We start from the raw sequence: 23,975 nt of genomic DNA, 5'->3' as shown, positions 1-23,975 counted from the left end.
AATGTTTCAAAACAAAACAAAAAATAAAACAAACACATATTTAACTTTCGTACCTACTGAACAGCGTTGTGTTTACCTGTAATCACCTTTCTCACCAATTAATTCTGCTCGATGACAGTTTTTGCAGGTTGATTTGTTGAATTTGCATGTGACTTATGCTAAGAGAGCCGTATTTGACAAGATCACTTGTTCAATAATTAAAAAGAGATTTATGTGAAGTTTTTTTTTTCAGGGAGCGAAACTCAAAGACCTTCCCAAACATTTGTCAAAATGAAAAGCATTCACAAACACAATGCGATGCCGGTTGTATAACAGACATAATTGATAGCATGCCATTTGAATGAACCATTGTGGGCAAGATATTTGTTTTCCCTTCCCCTTGCATTGTTAATGTTTTGGACCCACGCTTCACCAACAATATTCATGTGCACAAAGGCCCAAGGGTACCTTTTGTTATTGTTGCTTCCAACTGCCAACGCTGAATCAGCCATTTCAGTGGATAAGTCGGAATTCATTATTTCTCAAGGATCATGCTGCCATCTTTTTAGTAATGGAAATTAACTTGAAGGGCATGGTATAAAAGGCAGAACAGGCTCGAAGAAAAGTAAAAGTAAACAAGGAGTTTTAACTTTTTCTGCTGAAAAAAGTACAAAACTGCATCACATTAAAATTGAACTTTGTCCATATATAAAATGCTTGACAACCCTTAAGTGCTTAACATAATTTTATGATATTTTACAGAAAGGTGTTAGGTGCTCACATGCTTTTCCTGATGTAGAGAACAGTAGTAATTTTTCCAACTGGTGGTTTGGTCTCATTTTACACAATACATCTATAGAATGATTAAAGTACTTTAAAAATAACTTTATCGTATGGTAAATTTGTACTCAATGTAATAAATTCACAAATAATTGGAAAAAAAAATCAATTCAGTTTCTCTACACAATTCACAACATGTCATCTCAAGGCAATTTACAAAAAAAAGTAAATCTAATCATACACATGTTGCAATTGATTCTAGTGATCAAATTATTCATCAATTGAAATTTATTATCAAACTTAAGTTTTGAATAAGTTTTCCATGTGTAGAAATCCAGCAGATTGCAGAGAGTCATTGACTTGAAGCATTCACTCTTCCTGGACAAGCATGTAGCGACAGTATACAAACCCTAATGTAGCGAAGCATACACAAGGAAAAAAACCTCATGCATGAGAGACAAACCTCCCCTTCAACAGGATGAAACCTTTCAGCAGGACATGTCTCAGTACAAGCAGCCGTTTGCCATGACCAACAAGGGATTTGAAAAGACAGAGCAGAATGCACCACAAGAAACAGAAGAACTCATGTAGGAATACTTTCTTTGTCAATGAACGACAAACGTTAACTGCAGGAGAGGGGCTTTTAGTTGCTGTCATCATTATTTCAGCCGATCTCTAATCAGATCTCTGATATATGATAGAACTTGATTATTAAGGTCTTTATATGCGAGACGGAGAATTCTGGATTCTATTCTGGATTTAATGGGGAGCCAGCGAAGGCAAGCTGAAGTAGGATAGATATGGTCTCTCTACTGTTTTTTTTTTTTTTTTCACCAGTAGAAAATGGACTTACTCACTGACACTTTCAATGTCTTTGAAATTTGCAGTATTTTTAGTTGAGTTTACATGGCTACATGTGCATGCGTGGACTCTCTCCAGATTCTCTGGTTTCATCCCACAGTCCAGAAACATGCATGTTAATTTAACTGGTGATCATAATTTCATCTCGGAAGTGAGAGTTTGTGGGCGTGCATGGCTGACACGTGTGTTGGCCCTGTGGAGGGCTGGCAACCTGTCCTGGATGTATTAGCCTCTCGTCTGAATATAGCTTGTACTTGGTCCAGAAACCCCCTCTAATGAACATGAGCGAGATTATCTGGGTAGCAAGAAATGAGATATTGGCTGAATTGACTTAGCATGTATTGTGGTGTACAGTGTAGTTGTATAGAGACTGAATAAAGCAAACCACTTGACAATTATTATAGAATAATAATGTCCTGCTTGGTCTCGGACCTTCTCGTCCTACCTGTAATTTTCAGCACCTGACTTCAAAAATTCTAAATGATTAATTAATGGTTGAGGAATAGAAAATTATTATAATTTTTATAATGAAAAAGCAAAAAGTGGTGAGAACATCCATTATGATGTAAAACTGATGCCTCAAACTACCTTTGTACTTGAATAACTATATGAACGATCCAAGTACACAGCTGTACGGTAAGCTCCCACGTTTACTGTAAAAGCAAAAGAAAATCTCCAGTGAACAAGTAACTCAATTGGAGAGAGAACTGAATCTAAAACAGCCATGTCTCCTTTACTGTAGTGCCTTTAAAAACTTTCTAAGTCTCATTAAGTTTTGTAACCAAATCCTCTTTCTCTAGAGTTGGACTAAGCCTCGCCATCTCTGAATTATAAACACGTGTAAGTGGAGATAAGGTGTCCGGAGCTGCAGTCATTTTAGAAGAAAGTCTGACTATAACATTCATATTTCACTTTTTGCTTTGTTTTGTTCTCTGCAACTCGAGACAGGAAGATAACTACATCTATGATATCAGAATCTGAGAACAGGTGCGTGATTATGGCTGACAGATTGCAAGCAGGATTTTTTTTTTTTCTGTCTGTCTTTCTGCATTTCTGCTGAAGGAGAAAAGATGATGTGAATACATCTGTGCTCTGCACAACAACAGCTCCGACTGCGTACAGGTGTTGAACTGATTTTGAATCCGCTCTCTTTGCTAAATGCTGTTGCCTCGGCTGTAAATTCAACAGCCATTGGAAAACTCTCTTCTTGCACTTGCAAAACTTTTTAAAAGCAATCGGGCGAATAATTGGCAAGAACCAAAAATAAGAAGCTACTATTTTTAAAAATATAATTTGGAATCTGAAACGTGAAGCTCCTGCCTCCTCACTTTTAAACACACACACACGCAACACTGAAAACTATAGCAACAACGTGGTGAGCAGCACTGTCAGCACCCTCACAATCTGTGCTCAGCGTTGTCTGCAGCTACACGAGGCTAAGCTGCGTTGAATCAAGTGTTTATCAGATCTGGCATCTCCTCGTTTTGTTTTCATCCGTAGTTCATTTCATCTGGTACTATTTATAAATATCAAGGGTATTACTACCAAAAACGCTCTGCATTCATTAAAATGTGGCATTAGTTGAGGAAGAAAGGGAGTACCGACCTGACTATTCAAAGTCTTGATTCCCCGAATGATAAGAAATACTATATTGGGGAGACTGAGAAACTTTTAAGGTAAGAGTATTAAAATATGTAGAAAGGTGTGGGGGAAGAATCTTGTATGAGGAATTCAGGTCCACTTACATTAATGTCTCACTATCCATCAGATTTGATGAACAGCAGTGAGTTCCCTTGTTGTGTCTCTCATCTGATCCAAAGTGCTTAAAAACATCTAATCGGTTTCATGTTTTCTCTTCAGAGAAACTATTACATTCTGCAAATTGTCTAAGGACCATTTCTGACCTCTCTAACACTTTCATTCAGGTACACATTTGCTAAATACCATTAGCGAGTTCTTTCAGTGTATTTATATCCTTCGGTTGTAGAGCTGAATAAAAAAAATTGTTTAATTCAACTGCTATTTTAAAAAAAATCTAAATCAGATGCAGATTTCAGTGTTGTATTTTTCATATGGAATAATTGTAAGCTGTTTTTTTTTTTTAAGCAAGTGAGTGCTTCTTCAGCAGTACTGTCACCAAGATAAGGAGAGCACTTATCAGGCTGAAGACAGATCGCAATGTGTTTTTAACAAACACTCATACACATCCCTTCTCTCTGTGTCAGATGTATTTTTGTGTTTTCCGGCCTTTAATTCAAGTTCAACATTTTATTGGCATATGCAAAGCAAAAACATGCTGCCTTGTACAGTTTACTTTCTTTGCTAGTTGCAGTGCCTGTTGAAAAGACAAAAGGTAACATAATTTATAAAAATACAACAAAATGTTGTCCACAGGTACAGACAAACAAGAGAATATCTCTCTCTCTCTCGCTCTCTCTCTTTTTATTTTTCTCTCTCTCTCTGCTTTTTGCTTTCTCTCTATATCATGCAAATAAAATAATAAAATATAAGCAAATAAGCAAATTGGCATTCCATATTACTTCCCACTTTATTAGCTGTTATAGAGTCTGATGGCAGAAGCTAGTAGTCCTTCATTTCATTCTTTTATAAGATGTGTGAAAAGTCCAGATTTGGGGCCAGAGGGTTCTCTGACAATGGAGGAAACTCTCATGTACACTCTGCAGTTGTAAATGTACTGCAGAGTGGGTAGTGGAGTCCTGATGAACCTCTCAAATTTGTTTCTCACTCTCTGCAAGTGTTTGTGATCCGTGACGGTGGCAGTGCCGTACCACACAGCGATACAGCTGGTTCAGATCCTCTTAACGTTGCATCTGTCGAAATTCCTGAGGATCTCAGTCAACGTGGCAAACTTCCTGGGCTTCCTCAGAAAATACAGCTGCTGGTGTGCACCCCAAGGTATTTGAAAGTGCTCGTCCTCTCTTCCACAAGCTCTCAAATGACTAGTGGATGATGAGGCCTCCTCTCCTTCTTCATATCCACTATCAACCACGGAGGTTGTCATCCTCACATCATTCCGCCAGATTTGCCTCCTCCCTTGTGTAAAACACTCCATGATATGTTAGAGATTCGGAAACAAGCAAAAGATCACCCATCCATCAAACCATTCTCATGTTAATTTTTGTCATCTTCTTATAGAGAAATAAACCAGTCACTAGACGTCCTCTGGATTATGTCAGTTAAAGTATAGAAGACATTATACTGCTGTCTTAAATTCTTACGAAAGATGGAAAACACATCATCTTAAATTCTAGGCTGAATGTTATCTTTCCAATTAACATTCCGCTTATGTGTTTACCTATTTATCACCTCCATGCTGTTATTAGTGGTTCAGAAATATTCATGAAATATTAAAAATGTTCTTCCATCCCATCCTCCCCTCCATTTAAATATTCTCTACATCATGTGAAACCTACAAAGTGTCGAAAACATTAATTAGATATTTTGGTCCTCATTGAAATGATCTCATTTCACAGTTGCTTCATATTTGTCAGCGGCACATCCAAGATGTGAATGCTCTGTTCCAACGCATCCCAAAGGTGCTTGATTAGATTGAGATCCGGTGAGTGTGGAGGCCATTTAAGAACAGTGAAGTTATTTAATGTTCAAGAGGATTTAAGCTTCGTTACATGATGCATTATCCCATTAGCAGGAACCAACATTTGATGGTATCTCTGTGGCCATAAAGAGATGTGGTCAGCATGAATATTCAGCTCATGCTTGACCACATGAACTGAATATGGTGCAGTGATATTTAAAGCGTGCTCGGTTGGTTGTAAGGGATCCAAAGTGTGTCAAGTAAATGCCCACTGCCCTCTTCCGTTACACCAACAACAACCTAAAACATTAATGCACAACAGTACGAGTTTAACGTTCTTGTTTTTTTGCCAAATTCTCACCCCATCACCTGAAACTATCAAATTAGTCTCTGTTATTGTTCAATTTTGGTTAACTTTTGGAAAAATCTAGTCTTAGTTACAAGAGGGTTTGAAGAGTTGTGTATTCAGAGATGGTATTCTTTAGTTGTAGCTAGTTGGTATTTATACTACTGTTGTTTTTATATTATCTAGAACCAGTCTGCCCATTCTACTCTGAGCTCTGAGATCAACAAGGTGTGTTAAGCTAAGCAACTGCAGCTAGAAATTTTCTCATTTTTGGACCCAGTCTCTATAAATCTCAGTGGATTGACTTTTTTCTTTTTTTTCTTTTTTTTTTCTTTTTTTCAGACCAGTCAATCTGGCAACAATAACTATGCCACATTCAAAGTCTTTTCCAGGATTTTCTTGCAAAATAGATTTTTAATCTCAATGGGATTTTCTTGGTGAAATAAAGGTTAATAATAAAAAGTCACTTAAACGCCTATCTGTGCTAAAAACAATTAAATCCAACAATTGCTTTTGGACTCACTGCCAACAAAGCATGCAGAGAGTCTAGTTAAATCACTGGTTTGTTTAAATGCTCTAAATGATTCAGAGTACTTTGTAGGTACTCTCTTCCTGCAATGTGTGGTTTATGCTCTACAAACCTCTGGGCTGAAAAATGTTTACAAATGGCAGATAAACAGTGTACGTCTTAAGTAACTTTAAGTTCACAGCGTTAGTGTATAGTCACACCATGCTCACAACTTTCTGTCATACTGCTTCTTATTATCATCTGCAACTCTTATAAGGGCAAATGAACTAGCCTTTGTTGGTCTTTTTTTAATATTCATTAATTTACTCATTCTATTTGTGTCTATGTGCTTGCATGTGTGTGTGTGCGTGTGTGTGTGTGTGTGTATTCATTTGCACGCATGTAGCTGAGAATGCAGTAGTTGTCAAACAGATGCACAATGACAGCTCCCAAAGAGGGATGGTGATCTGGGCCAGTGAGCCAAACATGTCTCACGTCTCCACCTGTGCTGGGCATTCCTTTTCTCATCTTCTTTTTTTTCTTTTCTGATCTATCTATCAGAAACTTTGCAAGCTGTTGCGATGGGACGACAGGCAGTCTGTTCGAGCGTTCTTCAAAAATATACAAGTCAGGAAGCTCATTGCCGAAGCGCCGCATTACAACTGTCATACAATGCCTTCTCCTTCCAGCTTCCTTTTGAGAAGCCTGCTCTCATTCATTTGCTTCCAAATTGTTTTTCCTCCTCCCGCGCTCGCACTCTTGTAAAGCAGGGGATAGTCTCAGTATTCCAACCATCTGATTTGGTGGAGCTCTTCCAGCGCTAGTTCAGTCCTGAAGATGCCAGCAGGTTTGCCATCAGCAGCGCCAATATCAAAGCAGATTTTTCATCCACCCAAACTGGAGGTAATCTGCTTCCTCGCATACACGCCGGTGTTATCTTTTTGTGGTATACACATTTCATGTTTCACAAATCAAAAGGTGGTTTTATGCTTCCCAAGGGTTTATCCGTGCCCCTCTTTGAGGTGACGGACTTACCACCTTGCTTCTCTGAGTTAATTACACATTAATATGCTTTGGTTTCGTTTATGGAGCTCTTTGATTTTGCACTAAAAGTAAATGATAACGAAGCTCAGTCCATCTGACATCACTTTCTCTTTTTTATATGAGAAGCCCAATTCAAAATTTATAGTTAAATATGTCAGGAATAAAAAAAATAATAGAAGTTTTTAAGACAAAGAATGAGTAAGGCATTTTTGTTCAGCTTTGAAGATAAAATAGAGGAATGTATCTAACAAAAAGGCTGGGATGGGGTGATGTAATAGTCTGCTTGTGACAGACTAATTTGGATTTTTCTCTTCAGAGAGAGACAGAAAAAAAACGACTGCTTGAAGCGTGTAACTCACCATGACATCTGTGATCCAGAGAAGCCACTGGATCTAAAGACAACTCAAAATATGTGACCCTATTAAGATCTTTCAAATGATTAAAGTAATGAACTCACTGTATCTGGGAGCTGTTTTTCTTTAGCTAAGACACAAACCTTACATCTTTGATTATTGCCGACAGGCACATCCTTTGTGGCAGCTCTGCAGTCTGTAATCTTTGATTTGTATAAAACCTGTAATCACAGTAATACTCGCAAAACCTGATTTCTAAAGGTGAATGCCCACAGGTTTCATGGAGAATAAAAATTGTGAAAGTATTGAAAGGGATTTCATTATTATTCTTCCAAAAAAAAAAAAAAAAAAAAGAGAAGTCAGTGAAGCAGGGTTAGCAGTGAGTCAGCCCTGTAATTAAAGAGGAGCGATCAATCTGTACCACTGACCACACTACTTATGCCAAGTCCATCGAATGGCTGCAGTAAAGAGCTAATTTAGAACCATTAGGGACTGCCAAGTTTGCAAACAGCCCAGTAATGATGATGGCTGATTCAAGTTCAAGGCTTGGCCTCTGTATAACAGTCAGACCTGGCAGCCGCAGGAAGGGATCTGTGAAAGATCTCAGATGAAGAGAAATATATTTGTTTTATTATTATTTTTCTTTTTTCAGTCATTTGCATGTTTATTGGATGCTGACTTATTGATCAAATCTTCCCCCATTTCCCTGCTTTACCAATCCCTTCATCTTCCAAGGAAACTAAAAACAAAAAGTTTGCCTATTCTTTAGGTGATCACAAGTGTATTTCTAATAATTTATGTATTTTTTTTAAGTCAGGAAAAGACTAAAATAAATTGTGTCTGGCTTGCCATAATTGCTGTTTTACACCAAGTTCTTCTGTTGGAAAACATGAAAATACACAAATAGCCAACATCACATTGACATACACTAAACAGCAGTGCATAGTAGACATGTAACAGTGAATGCAGAAGAAGAAGTATCGGTGTTGAAATAGACGTTATATTGTATGTTGTGGAGTATCATCCCATGCGTTGGTATAAACACAGAAGAAAAATATTTGCTCATTAGGGCTTACCACCTTGCTTCTCTGAGTTAATTACACATTAATATGCTTTGGTTTCGTTTATGGAGCTCTTTGATTTTGCACTAAAAGTAAATGATAACGAAGCTCAGTCCATCTGACATCACTTTCTCTTTTTTATATGAGAAGCCCAATTCAAAGTTTATAGTTAAATATGTCAAGAATAAAAAATAATAGAAGTTTTTAAGACAAAGAATGAGTGGGCTGGGTGTATTGGTCTAAATATCATTACTATTTGTACAACGGTGAGTATTAGATTGATACCTTTGTTTATAGTTTCTCTTCTACCTGACCAAGCAATTACTCAAATTTTCTCACAGAGTTCATGCTTGCACATATACAGATATTAAAATAAATATGAGATACCAAGAGCTTATATTTTCAATTTGAGAGCAGGACTTCATACCTTTGTAATGTTTGCACTCAGAACGTCTACTTTTTTTTTTTTTTTTTTTTTAAAAAAAATTAGTTTTATTTTCTCGTATGCGCTGCTTTATTATTACCTAACCAGGCAGCTGATAAAAATGTCTTACCAAACTCAAAAATATGCACTTATGTAAAGATACTGTACATACCTCCAACTTGAAATATGACTATGGCTAAATATTAACTATGGAAGGAAAAACAGTCTTCCTATTTAGGTTATATGAAGATTACAGTTACAGACTCAGTTATCCTAATAAACAATTGTGTATAGTAGGTGATTAGGGAATTTTGTTATTTCTATAGTGCTACTGTTTCTTTTTCTTTTGTAGATATTTAATAAAAAACACCTGCATTTACCTAAAATCTTTGTCCTGTATGAACAACGCAACTATTGGCAGAATCCGAAAGAAATTCTGGTTTTAGTTTTGACACAAAGCATTAATTTGAAAGAAATGTTTGCCCTACATGTATAACACTATGTATGCAATAACCTTATAACTTATAGTGGACATATCCCTGAACACACAAGTCCCACAATGCAAAACGGTGGTGCCGGTGGTGCTTTTCTTCAGTAGGGACAAAACTACTGGTCAGACTTAAGGGGACGATGAATGGAGATCGAAGGTAATTCTTGAAGAAAACCTATTGATTGAGACTGAAGATGAGGTTGGCCTTCCAACAGGACATCAACCTTAGGCACACAGCCAGTTACAACAGAATGATTTAGATCAGAGGTGTCCATCTTCAATCCTCAAGGGTTAGTGCCCTGCATGTGTTAGATGCATCCTTGTTCCAACACAGCTGATTTAAATCACTGAATGATCCCTTCTTGACATCACTTTAAGTTCCCCAGTTCCCCATTTGATCGAGGCGTGTTGAACCAAAGCAACATCTAAAACATGCAAGGACCAACTTTAGACACCACCAAAGTATGTTTAATCTGTTAGAACAGGCCAGTGACACACCAGACTTGAATCCAACTGATAGTCTGCAGCAATTCTCAAATATTGTTCACTGATGCTTCCCATCCGGTCTGACTGAGCTCCAGCATCTTTGCAAAAAACAATGGGCAAAAGTATACAAGTCTCTAGATGTACAAAGCTTGCAGTACCGCAAAAGACTCACAGCTGTTTTATAGCAAGGAGTGGTTCTAAGGTGTTTAAGAGGTATAAACAACTTGACGAGGCATTGTATTTTGATACCACTGGTACTCTTCCCAGGGGACCTGAAATACAGTGAAGGAGAGTAAGATATTAAGGCAGCCAAGTCAAGTGCCTCCCCTCAAAGTGTTTTGCTGGCAAGGATACCACCACTTCCACCGTGACATGACCTGAATGTGTTCCACAGCACAGAGATTTCTGCCTTTGACTTTCATGTAACTCCACTACACCTGTGGAGAAGTGGTGAAGCAGAAATTTTACGATGTTCTTGTGTGCTTCACATCGCTGTTCCAGAAAAGAAAAAAGGTAAGACACATTTTAACTGAGACTAAAGGAGGCATATAGACTTAACTATGTAATGAAGACATAACCAAGTTCATTAGTGGTGTTGCTTTCCGAAGCTAGCACCTTTATACAGACACCGATATGTGTTAACATGCCTCGGAGATCTTTTTTTCTTCTTTTTTTTTTCCTCCTTGGAGAGAAAGGATGAAAAACTTGTGATCTCACCTTTCCTTGGAGCTTTGAGCACTTTGAGCAATAACGGGAAAATCACCCCTCCTGAATGTGCGCTATTCAAGGGAGAGTCCTATCAGTCACATACTGTCAGACTCTCCTATCTAATCTTCTCCTCTCCATATGAAAGCCTTTATGGCTCCCTTATATGCTTGACATTTAATTAATGTTTCAGTCATGTCTGCTGGAGAATGCTGACAGCAAGCCAATATCTCTGGATCTTTGCAATCAGCTGTCATGAAGTGAGTCTCACTTTTATTTTGTCTGCATTTCTGGCTCATAATGCTGTTCTCATGCTCCTTGTCTCATTTGCATATCAAGCAGGCACTGGATTGTTAGCATGAGAATAAACTACCATAATAGGACCCTCCTCGTGACCCTCTTTCCAATTGACGATGAAAGAACAGAAGGTGGCCGCATTCTCACAGAGATGCTTTCCTCCTTGCAAAAATCAGCTTGCTCACTTGTCTGACCTGCTTGTTTTGACCTGGGATTCCTCCACCTCTCCCACCCTCTACATATTAATGAGGAGAAAGATGAAAGGGAGCCATGCCAGAACCAACGCTGCATCTCAAACTCGAGCACATATAGGGAACAAGTGATTCTGAAATGTCTTTGAAATAGCAGATTTGCTTGGCCAGCTGGCTGGAGTCGAAGTAGTCTGGTCTAGTCAGAGTACAGACTTCAGTGTTCCCACGCAGGTCTGAATCAGCCATTACTCATGGTAAATGTGAGGGGTTGATGGGTGTGTTTTCTGATTATTTGAGCAAGGAAACATTTCACATGGTTTTAATCAATAATGTTATGTAAGGAAAATGCATTAGTCATAACAGCCAAAGACTGAAAAGCCACCCCCATCTACTAATCAGCTGCAGCACTAGCACAAAGACGTGCTTGTCTTTAGCAAAGTACTAGAGTGGTACGGATAATCAAATTAAAAACATCCATCCTTTTTAGCAATAAAACAGTTTTAGATCTAACTGGCAGCCCACCAATTACAGGATGAAATCATATTATTTGTGCTCCTTGTCTGTGATAATTCATTGTTACTTTTCAATACATGTGTCAAACCCCAGGTCCCCGGGGCCAAATCTGGCCTGTAATAGTCTATAGAGGGCCACAGAAATAGGAATTCAAGATGAGTTGTGTACTTAAGTATTATCGTTCAAAATAAATCAGTTTGTTATTGTAGTATAGAGCCAAATCACATCAGTGTGAAAAGATGTTAGATGTTATTTAATCTCAAGAAGTCCAAATTGAATGTAGAGAAAGCTATAACATTTTAACAGAATGTTTATGGGTAGTTTTTTTTTTTCTATACATTCTGCTACAACTGATCGTTTGACGACATTCATCATGTTCATATGAGTTTCAGATCCCTGCTCTGACACCTTATTTAGGCAAGGTTTAAGTGTCTTCCTACTTTAAAGAGCCTGAAGTAATTTCTTTACACCACATTTTATTCTTTTCAACCTGGATTTCAAAAACAAAACCCCTCATGGACTGCTTTGTACAGCTACAATAATTTTAAAATCATCCCGTTGCCAATGAAAATCATCTGTCTTTTTAAACATTTCCCCACTGGATAGAATGTCTTCTTTCATTTTCTGTTTAGTAACTGTTAACTGATTGAAGCCCTACTAGAAATACGGTGGCTTGCTTTTGCACAAAATCTAAGTCAGGTGATGCCCTTTTCCACTGGTCAGTGAGCTAAGGAATGCACCCTACCTAAACATATTTTTTTTTTTATTTCATCATAAGGCAACACTAAGACAAAAAGAACAGGCACCCCCACACGTGTCACATTCACACCTTTTGGAAAATGAATGCTGCATGTTTTGCATAGTGCATGTTTTTGGACTGTTGGAGGAAGGCATACTTTCTTGACATGTTGCACACATGTGTAGGGACAACATGCAAATTGTGAGCAAAAAAAAAAAAAACCTCCTTGCTAGGATTTGAACCCAGCACCCTCTTGCTTCAAGGCAACAGCGCTAGCAACTGTATGTGGAATAGCAGTGCTTGATTCACATGGAAAATCAATTTCTTGTTTGTTTTTCTTCATTTATAGAAAAAAAATCCAAACTGTAGCATGTAGTCCCCTTTGTTGATTGAGAGAAAATTGTCAGCACATTCTTGTTTTCATGCTTAGACGATTGCAATTCCCTGTTTGAAGGACTAGATAAACTTCTTTCTCACCTCCTGTCTCATTCAAAATGCTGTTGTCAGATTATTACTACTTTGTAGTAAGTAAACAGTGGAAATGTAGCTCAGTTAAGTTTTTTATTTATACAACAGATTTGTGACCCTTTGCAGCCCGATTTTATTAAACAGCCCTTTATTGAGTCAACTTTGTTAAAGGTGTGCAACAACCTTTTAATTTCTTCCGCCTTGTTTGCCAGTTATATTCAGCTGTATGTCTCTTTCAAGCCTAACCAATTTTATAGGTCTTCTGTCTGTTTAATTTTCTCCAAAGAAATGCTGCTCATTAAAGTTTTTTTTTTTTTTTTTTTCTTGAATCATTCTCTGTGAACCCAGGAGATGGTTATGTTTGAAAATCCCAGTAGATCAGCAGTTTCAGAAGTACTCCAACCAGCCCATCTGGCACCAAGAACCATGCCACATTCAAAGTCACCTAAATCCCCTTTCTTCCCCATTCTGATGCCCATTATAAACCTCACCAAGCGCTACATGGATTGAGTCACTGTCATGTCATTGGCTAATTTGCTATTTGTGATTCCTGCCGGTGAGTGTAAATAAACGTTACTTATTTATATGTAAAGCTCATGTCCATGTGAATTCCAGGACCTACAGTCAATTTTCCAAATTTAGCCATTTTAATTTAGCTACTAATCCTTGTAAATATAATGGGTTTTTACTAAGAAAAAGTTGGCCAAATATATCAAAGTCTGTGTTCTGATTTAATAAAGATCTAATAAGTAAAGAGCTTTAAAGTAAACCCAGTTGTCTGGCTTTGAGATAGAACTTTGGAATTTGTTTGATTATTCACTTCAAACTGAAGTAAAATTGGAAGAAGCAATACTTTTTTTATCCTTTTTTTATTTCAGAAGCAGTAGATGTAGACTACTGTATATGCGCTCTTGTTCAGGGGGAAAGTTCATACATATATCTTGCCATAAAAGATTACTTTATGCTATTTTTCATTAATTTCACAAACACACCCCAAATTAAATTTTTTCCTCTCCTTTCATCCGTCTCAGATATGTTTGACAGCAGATATCTCACCCATAACAACCTCCTCTCCAATCATGATGCTATAGCAGGGGAATATGGCAGCTGCTTGCAAGGCTTTGATTTCATCTTGCCCCAGATTTGCATTGTAATGAGAACTCAGGTCAATCAATAATTCACAGCAGTTTCACTTATAAAAAACGAAAGACCGAAAGAGGAAAGGAGAAAAAAAAGGAAAACAGATCAACTCATGGGTAAAACAAGAACAGGACTTTGATGTGTGCCATAGGAGGCACGCATGCGGCTCTGATGCTCTCCTTCTCCGTTTGTATTTGTCAACACTGCGAGCGGCACAGCAGAGGAAAGTACATGCGCGCATCTGATCAGTGTAATGGATTTGACTGACTTACATTTACCCGTGACATGTACTGTATGTGTGCGGAGGCTCTGCACCGAGTGTCGAGAGAGTTGATTGTTGTTTGGAGAGTCACGCTGCGACTTTGACTTCCTAAGCTTCACACCACTGCATAAGTTGCTTTTCTTATAGCAAATGTACTTTCTGACTGCAGTTTTACACCCTCCATGGCCAACCTGAGATGGAAAAAAAAACAACCTGCTAATTATGTGTAAGTCAAGCCCTGGTGTCTTGTGACGATCATGAAGTACGTGGAAACTAAGAAATTAAGAGTTAGTTTGTTTGTTCATTGTTGGTTTGTGTGTATGCGGTGCAAGAAACAAATTAAATGAAGTCTATTTTAATAACGAAAGCAATGTAATTTGCTTGTATGCCCCAGTGGTAAACAAGATATTAATTAACACCTCCAGGGCTTACAACTCCTTTTTTTGTGTGTGTGTGTGTGTGTCAATAGTACCCCCGGACGACCCAGTCATCGGTGGCGGACCTGTGGTGAGCCTGAGAGCTGGCGATCCTCTAAACTTGACGTGCCACGCTGACAATGCCAAACCGGCGGCATCCATTATCTGGATCCGGAATGGAGAGGTCCTAAACGGGGCCATGTACTCCAAGGTAAGCACTGAGGTGTGTGTCATAACAGGTACGTAGACCAGCAGGGCGGGGGGCTGTGTATGACATTGTTCAGAAGGACTGTGGCCTGTTTGTTTGTTTGTCGGTTATATATGTTCCTCGTTTTTCTCTACATTTTTCTAAGTGAATATATTCATAATCAGGCTACTGACCTGGTATTCACACCTGAACCCGAGAAAATCACACATGGAAAGAAATCAAAACTAATTAGTCAATAAAGTTCTTTATGACCCAATAAAGTGGAATGACAAAAGGAAAAAGGTAAATCTTTACATAAGCTTCAAAATCCATTTCCTTCTGCTTTGGAGTCTGATGGAGTGAGCAGGGAGAGCTTATGTAGGGAAGACTGCACCTGCAAAGTATTTCTGATGGTTCTTTTGAATTCTCTTCATTACATTACGGTTATAATATTCTGGAATACTTAAATGCATCTGGAACAAATACTAACATCAGGTTTTGAAGTCTTGAACAAGCTCTTTGTTTTGCCTATTGCGAGACACTTCTTAAGAAGCAAGCTGATTTTAATTTACACTGACAGGTGAGTTACAGGATTTCTTTTATAAATCCTTAAATATTCCATTTTGCTTCCTGGCGTTTAATAACTTTTTCAGCTCTAGTGATGTTTTTAATTCAATACTTATCATAATAATTTACTTATTTAACAGCTAATTACCTTGCACCATACATATATACACTGCTGCACCTGCAGCACGGTGCTAAAGTATTTTTCAGATGTATTGCGCCTCAGTGTGAGGTGGGTGTTTGCCTCAGCCTTTAGGTTGTTTTTATGAAGTGATATTCCTCAAAAACACAAACATTCACTTCCTCTCGTTTACAAATGTACTAAAACAAACAGATGGTGAGATCATGAGACTATCAATAACTTTGCGTCTCTTTCCAGCATTTTGATGTCGTCCTACAGAAGCTTGCATGATCAAACAATGCTCTGGTTCTTGAATGTTTTATCCCACAGTTTGATTCTCAGCCGCAGCTTGTCCTTAGACTTTGGATGTCACTGCAGTTCCAAAATCTTTTATGCTGTGGCCACATGAACCTAAACTCTGCATTCACATTTATTCTCAAGGCTTAGTCATCCATTTAAATCGGTTATATTCTATTTATGTTTAAACAAAGCACATAAAGAGGCAAGGCACTTTAGGCGACTAACACCACCCCTGCCTTCCTCCTCTCCCTGCGCTGTCTCATCCCATTATCGGCTTTTTTCAAAGAGCAGATAAATGCCATTGATTGGGCTGAGGTACGGCACCAGGCCGCTTTGAATAAAGTGATTGCCGGAGGTGCTGTTTGCTAATGGTAGGCGGAGGAGCGTGCTTCCTACCTTCACTTCCTCCTCAGGAGCAAAAGGCAGATATGAAGACATCCAGCGCCAATAGGTGACGGATGCTCGCATGCCTCCGCTGAGCCCGAGTATTAGCCCCCTCCCCCCCCCCCTCCCTCTCTTATCTCTATTGCCTAACATTAAAAAGCAATGGGTTCAATTAAACCAAGATGACTTTTCTTGGGTCCGCAGAGCAGCAGGGGGACATTTTGAAAACATAATCATCTGCTCTGATGGTCTCCTCATATCCAACAGATGAAGAGGTCTAATGTGAGCAGATGTGGCGAAGGGTTCACAAAGATGGCTTTACTGATGGTGTCATATGTAATGACAGTTCTGACCCAACCCAAACCTCATCTCTGTGACCTCATAGAAATCTATTTACTGGATCAGTGATTAAATGAAAAACTATATGATTAAAACTAACATTTGGCAACCATGTGTGTTGCTTTTGACCAAAGCAGAGTTCATAAAACGTTGCACTGCTTATCATTAGTGAGGGTAGCTTAGGAATTTATAACTGCAGTACATAATGAAGAAGCTCACCAAAGGAGAGAAAGAATTTACATATCAACACATATAAATCTCATTAAATTAAAACATTAAATGAAGGCCTTTAGCTCAAAGCCATACTGAAAAGGTCTCCATACATTTCTGTCTTGGAAAAGTTAAATAAAAAATAATAATAATTTGATGCAGGAGTTTGAGGATGACTTTAACAGTTGATTCTATTGTTGTCCATCTTTGCCATCCTTACCAAAGATACTGTTGTCAGGTTTTGATTTAAAGTGGATCAGAGAATAATTGGTGCTTATGCAACACACTAATTAGGTCTGATCAAGCAAATTATTGTTAAAATCTATGTATTTATTGTTATATCTTAACTAGTGCTTAAGTTTTACATGACTGTAATGGCTAACAAATTATTTTTAATTTTAATTTGGACTTTTTCTACTATAATGTACAACCTAAAAGAGGAAAAAATATTCTGCATGTCTTGCTAGAATGTATTCCCTTTTATGTATCAAAGCTAAACTAGAAAAAAATGTGCATAAAGTGCACACTACTGGTTTAAATCCTCACAGAACAAAAATTGTAGGTGGTTTCAGTTTCAAGAAATTTAATGAATAAAAAAAATAATAATAGTATTTGACCTCAAAGTCTACAAAGGAAAAAATTGTCCACTTCTGATCTTTTTGTCATAGATCAGAAGTGGTTCATCTTTAGTTGCAAAAGGTTACCATCTGGTTTTTGGGGCAGGTATTTCTTTTGCTATCAAGCTTGTTTGTAACATAAGAGAGTGTTTATGCTGCACAATTTCCAATAATGCTTGAAAACCACATTAATCAAACAGATAAGGAGAAAAAAAACAGTGGCTTATTGTTATAAGCTTCTTTGTTTCTCTTACCTTCAGAAGGTCAGAAAATATTAATTACACATAAACTTATTGTCCTGTAATCTGGTCATATGTGTATTGTTTGGAGCTTTATTTGGTATTAAATAAGAAAATATCTCAATTTGTGATGTGGACTAAGGTTGATTTTTTTTTTTTTTGTGCTGCTGCCAGCTAACCCTGTTTCTAAGATTAATGACTGCAGACAGGTCCAGAGCTATGATGGAAACAATCCCGATTGTGTCACAGAGAACATTACATTGACATACTCCGTGTCTGACAACTAATGTTCTCTGCTTTCAAAGTGACTCACGCACAAATATGAATTTCATCACATGGCTCTTCACATGGAAATGGGATTCACAGAGCATAGGAGCTGTAATATTATTTTCCTAGAAGTCTCAGAAATGCCAAAAAAAAAAAAACTAATATATTCACCCGAGTGGTGCAGATGCCTCAATTTTATGTTCCTTTAAAAGGCACAGTGAGATGGTTGAACTATAATGCGACAAGTATATATATAATGTCTTGTATCAGTTTACAAATTGAATTATTTCTTTTTTTTAATCCACACTATTCAGAATGACAGGTGATTTGGAAGGGAAGATGGGATGGATAAATTGAGGTTTCACTGGCCTAAAATGTTTGCATTAGTGTGGAAGAACACATCCCTGAAGCATTTTTAACCTATTTTAGCCTTCAACCTTCTTTTTGGGGGTCTACCAGGATGCCCATCTTGACATCGTTTCCCCACGTCACTTTTGCAAAGGTTCTTCAGATCTATCAGACTGTGAAAATACTCACTTTTGCGGCAACAACCACAGATTATCTGTCAGATGAGTCTTTTGCTTTTACCGAATCAAATCGAACTTATTTATAAACCACATTTAAGAACAACTCCCATTGGCCAAAGTGCTGTGAAGAAAAACCACAAAATAACAGTGATCCCAACAGAGAAGATGCTAAATACAAACGCAGCATGAGAAAGAAACAGAAACATAAGTGGACCCAACAAATTCATCTCTCACTCTGTATTAAAAGCCAGTGAGTAAAAATGTGTCTTAAGAAGTGACTTAAATACATCTAGACTACTCAGTCCTTTTAAAACTTTAATTTTCTTCTATGGAAACCGACCTTTGGATTTTGTTGTTGTTTGTACTCACAGTAATAAAGCTTCAGCTTTCAGGCGGCTACCTGAAGGCTTTGGGTAAAAATGTTTCTGGTATTCATAATTTCATTACTGTGTCACTGGTATAATGTCTCTAAAAAAAAAAAAATTAACCGTCTAAAGTTTCTCAAACACAATCAAAAAAAAAATTGTATTTGCAAAACTACAGCTCAATTTAACTTCGATTTAACTTTAGAAGAGGCTGCTCCAAAGCCTTTTCTCTCAGGCCAGGGGGTTCTTTTACACAAAATGGTCCGGTGGGTCATGCCAGATTAGGTCAAGCCATTCTGTAATGTGGACAAAGAAATTTTAGCTAAGTCTGAATGTCTTCTTCATAGGAAAATGGTTCTGTATTTTAACCCTGCTCCTCCGATCAGGTATATTGCTGTCAGAATTTCATGGAGCTTTTCAGGAGTTGTTGTGAGGCCCTTGGCAGCCTTCCTGACCAATTTGCATTTTATCTTTTTATTAATTTAGAGAGAATCACACAGTTTGTAATTTCAGGTTAATCAGATTCAGTCATGAAGAGTGAAAGCTGAAACAGAACTGAAAGGCTTTTCAACAACGTTGACCTAATAAACATCTGCTGTTGTTTTTAGGTTTCTCGGCACATTTTCCCTTTGGTGTGTTTTTCTAAATCAGTTGTGTTTTAGTGTTGCTATTTGCATTTCCAGTATGATTAAAGTCACATCGTACGTCTCAAAAAGCCTGTATAAACAAAAATTAAATAACAGAAAGCAAATTATATATCATCTGTTTAAAGACACAACAACCTGACTTTTTCACAGGTCTTTTGAGAGTTTGAATTTTGGGCATAATTTCCATAGCCCAGCATGTTTTTAGTATATAAACACAATTTTAGACTGTTTCCATTCTACATGGTGTTTTTTTTTATGTAGTTTCCTTTCTATTAAAAAGAACCGAACCTTGAGCCTACTTTAAAGGGAAAGCAGGGAAATGCATCTTGGCTTTGTGGTTGACCCCCCTGCACCCTGTTGCCCACACAATTTGTTCTATTCAGTGACTTTGTTCTGTCCTGCACTGCTTAGCATAGCCTCCCAGAGCCCTCCTCTGAACGCCGGAGTCATAGCAGAGAGCCAGCAAGCGCTACCAACCGATTCCAGATGGCTTCCACAATACAGGGCTCAGAGGATGAGCACTGAAAAGAAGATTGATTTCCTTTGTGGAGTATGACAAGCCATGCACTAGAGCACAGCTCTCCAGGCACACAAAAGGAAGCTCTAAAAAAAAAAAAAAAACATATTTCAGATACTTTTTTTATTTATTTAATTTCATATCAGCTTCCCTTTGGGGGTAAAACTACAGGCGGAATGTTCTGATGGTTCACTTCTGTTTCCTGCAATAGAGCCAATTGTATATGTATTTTTGTTTTCATCTTTTTCTAGCTTTTCTTTGATCTTCCCTTTGTTTTAACTTCTTTATTTTCGCACAATTACTTGTGGGAAAAGTTTAGAATTAAGATGTAAAATGCTTACATAGGTGGACTTTTCACTTTTATTTTATTCTGCACCTGCAGGTGCTTACAGCTTAAAAGATAATTTATATATTTTAAAGTGAAGTTCTGTTGAGGTGTTTTCATCTGTAATGGTTTGCTTGCTGTTGAGGTGGGTTTCTTTTTTTTATAAAGAAAGAAACAGAGTATTGGAAGGCAGCAGCTAATCAGACAGGGGACAGAAAGTTTTGCTTATAGCCTTTTTTAACTCTTCAGACGTGCAGAAGTCTGTGTTAGGTTTTTCTCAGGTTTTTAAGCTGAATAATATATTTGCTGCTATGTGATTGTGGCCAAACTGGTTCCAGGACTGAGCTAATTGTAGGGCATGCTTATCACTTATTATTTTTTTTATTTATTTATTTATTTTTTGCTTCTGCTACAATCTCTGTCTCTGCATTAATAAACTGGATCTTTCTAAGATCCAGTGCTGACTGGCAAGAGAGTAGAATCACTTTTATTAGGAGCTGGAGACCAGTTTAATTATGGAGACCAATAACCAAACAAAATGTTTAAAACTTCTGTCTGTTAAATAAAAAAAATTAAAAAAAAATTATATATATATATATATATATATATATTCCAACTAGTTCTTTCACCAGTTTTGTGGTTTCTTCAGTTCTGTTCTATCTCACAAAAATAAAGCATATTTCTATCAGTTACAGTAACTATTAATACTTTTAACTCCTGAGAACTTTCCCTCGATGGACAATACCCAGGATACAAAATGACACAGCGCTCCTCATTTTAGGGATTTAAGCACAAAACTGTCTTCATCTCCTGAAGTGTTGCTTTGCTTTTTCCAGACATTACTCCGAGACGGCAGGAGAGAAAGCACGGTGAGCACTCTCTACCTTTCACCTTCCAACATCGAGACCGGTCAGCAGATCATCTGCAAGGCCTCCAACAAGGCAGTGCCCAATGGCAAGGAGACCAGTGTCACTATCGACATTCAGCGTAAGCATATTTCCTCTAAATCATGTATTTATATTTTGAATGTAAATAATTTACAGTTAGATGAGAAGAAGACACCAACATATGATCAGCAGGATTCCGTATCTGTGGAGTTTCAGAAATATGAATTATGCTAAACCCACGTGATTTTAACCCTGTGGTCATATTTGATCTCCTGTAGACTCTCACTGGTATTTATAATTGATTTCCTTTTTTCGTCTCGCATGCCATCTAGTCATATCGATTGGTGATGCACCAGTAGTTTTGATTTTCTATGATAAAAAATATATTAAGAAAAGTCAGAGCATCTGTCCATCTAAATGGGTGAAGCTTGTGTTTCGGCTACCTGCTCACTGTGGAAAAATGCAAAGTCTTCCCACCTCGCGTATTTTCTCTCTCATGCCATCAATCTCTTTGATGAGAGAATCCACATTTCAGGTTGAAAATAGGCAAAGTAAGCCCAGCGTGTAAACCGCTTTCAGCCTCAATTGTCAGGGAATATTTTTTCGATCAAGAACTGCTCACAGTAAGAGAAAGGATTTGAACAATGGGATTTTGCATCACTCACAACCCCTTCAACGCCATTAAGTATGACTAATAAAGCAGAAAATGCTATTTAGAGAGCCATTATGACTGACGGCTCCATTCTTTTTATTATGTACACGGCAAGAGGCAAGAATGGCACGAGCGGGCATAGCACAATCAGGCCAGCTCAGGCGCGGGAGTAAAAATGATTAAGAGTTGTTAGTGTTTGCAACCCTAGCAGTTTGCGCTCTCCGTTTTTTTTTTTTTTTTTCCCATGCAGTCAGAGAAGGAAGTCTGCCCACATGTAAACTGATTTGTCACCATGTATAATGATGTGTCTCTGATAACTGCCTGCCATCATAGCATCATCCACGCCTGTAAATGTTTGATTTAACCCTGAAAAATGAGTGGAGCAGATCTCTAATTAGCATTCTAAAATGTCGTCTTTACACAATTAAAGCTCCTGAAAACATTTTTCACAGTGTGAGATGAAACCGAGCGACAGCAGAGACTAATTGTCGAGATCCAAACTGTCTCCCACAAGGCTAAGGCTCTCGACTCCCTCCCTCGCTTTTGCTCCCCCCGCCGTTCTTCCTCCTCCTCCTCTCTTGGATTTGACAGGTAGTGCTCAGCACGGCTGAGTGGAGCCTTTGGAGTTTAACCAGAGATCCACTCCTCACATAAAGTTTCCCCTGAATTCAAGCGTGCAGCAGCTGAACTTTGATTGATTTCTGTTAGGTATTAATTTGTTTAAATTGAATGCAGGCTAATTTGATTACAAGGTCAGCGACGTGTAATCTGTCCAAAACACAGATGCAAAAATCAAAGCTAAAGGGCAATTACACACTTTTTGATGCACTGAGTGGTAAATTTACAGCAAGTACATTTATCACTTGAGGTAATTTTACCGTTTACATGACTAGTTATACAGAGTCTTGCACCTTAGTGCTTAACGCCTTAGGAGGAAGGAAGATGATGCATGGTTTTCAAAATGTTTTGCAAACAAAAATTGGAGTGCGACATGCATTTGTTCTACCCTCTCAAGTCTGATGCCCTTAAATTAAAGTTAGCCAACCTTGATGTTGTTCAATCCCAGTATAATAAAAACCTCTGTTTTGTAAAGGCCTCAGAGGTTTGTCAGAAAACCATGAAAACAACACCATGAAGACCAAAGAGCACACCCAAAAAATCCCCATGAAATCAATAGATTTTTGTAGTCGTTGTTGTCTGTAGTCACCATATCTGCTTTATTCCTTAAGAAAATAATCAAATTTCTGAACAAATTTATATTTTTGAATTTAAAAAAGCAACAAAATGACATTTTAACTTTTTTTTTATTAAATAAAAAAGGTAGCTAACATTAAGCTAAGTTTGGTCTAAAAGTGAAGGCCTCAGCAAGCAGCAGGCTGCAATTCACTTTATTGTTTGCTGAGAATATCTTACTGTAAAATTCCTGAAAAGATGATTATAGGAACAAGTTGAAAGTGAATGAAGTATGCTGTTTACAACTTACAAAAGCTGCTGGATCAGTAAAATAAAGTTAGCTCCTTAAAGGACCTCAAAGGCATTCAGAGCCATAATAGATGACCTAACTATTCCAACGGTTGACTCAATTATTACTAGTAACCTACTTTAATTACTATGTCTTAGAGTGTAATTGCAATGATAATTGTAACAATTGCTCCCAGGTTTGACTTAAATTGAACATTTTTAATGTGTTTTTTAAACTGATTATCACCTCTTTAGAAACAACTATGTGATATAATGATGCTGCTCAATTAGTCACTTGTTCCTCTGCAGTCTTGTTTTGCTATGTACCTGAAATTTCCAGGTATGGATGGATGGAAGGAGCAATCTGCCATGGAATATTTCAACCTATGCACTGTTAGGTGGACATTTCACATTCACTTTGACAACCAGGGATTTAAAGTCATTTCCTATGACTTACTTATAATTTACTCTAAAGAAATGTGATTATGTGACTCTGAAAAAATAATATCTGCCATGAAGGGACTGCTCATGCTCATCTTGATTTGATCAGAGGTCAGAATCTGTCGTAACTTGTTAGAGTTGACCGACTCAAGTGAGTCTCAGAACAGCCGTCAATGGAATTAGGAAGTGATCTGAAATTCTTAGGAAATGTTAGATGATCACATTAAATAGTAGATGGAGCTTGAGCATATTTATGGTTGTCTCTCTCCACGAGTTATCAAAAATATGTACTAGAACATAGACTTC

The 23,975-nt window shown here is 37.7% G+C and overlaps 1 protein-coding gene across 5 annotated transcripts in view; it reads left to right on the top strand.

Moving 5' to 3' along the window:
• The window catches only part of kirrel3b (kirre like nephrin family adhesion molecule 3b), an 81,131-nt gene that overhangs the window by 12,879 nt on the left and 44,277 nt on the right, over positions 1-23,975 (top strand). For 3 of the 5 annotated variants that reach the window (XM_015015496.1, XM_015015495.1, XM_015015493.1), the window contains exons 3-4: positions 14,673-14,842; positions 21,065-21,215. In XM_015015496.1, the coding sequence (XP_014870982.1) occupies positions 14,673-14,842; positions 21,065-21,215 (321 nt within the window). The remainder of the gene's footprint in view (positions 1-14,672; positions 14,843-21,064; positions 21,216-23,975) is intronic. The other 2 variants (XM_015015497.1, XM_015015494.1) reach the window with 1 other exon arrangement.

This window comes from Poecilia latipinna, unplaced genomic scaffold (genome assembly GCF_001443285.1).
Source record: "Poecilia latipinna isolate Pla-1442-1.1 unplaced genomic scaffold, P_latipinna-1.0 Scaffold1918, whole genome shotgun sequence".
NCBI classification, from domain to species: Eukaryota; Metazoa; Chordata; class Actinopteri; order Cyprinodontiformes; family Poeciliidae; genus Poecilia; species Poecilia latipinna.
Note: the sequence above shows the minus strand (reverse complement) of the source record. Positions and strands in the feature narration are given on the sequence as shown.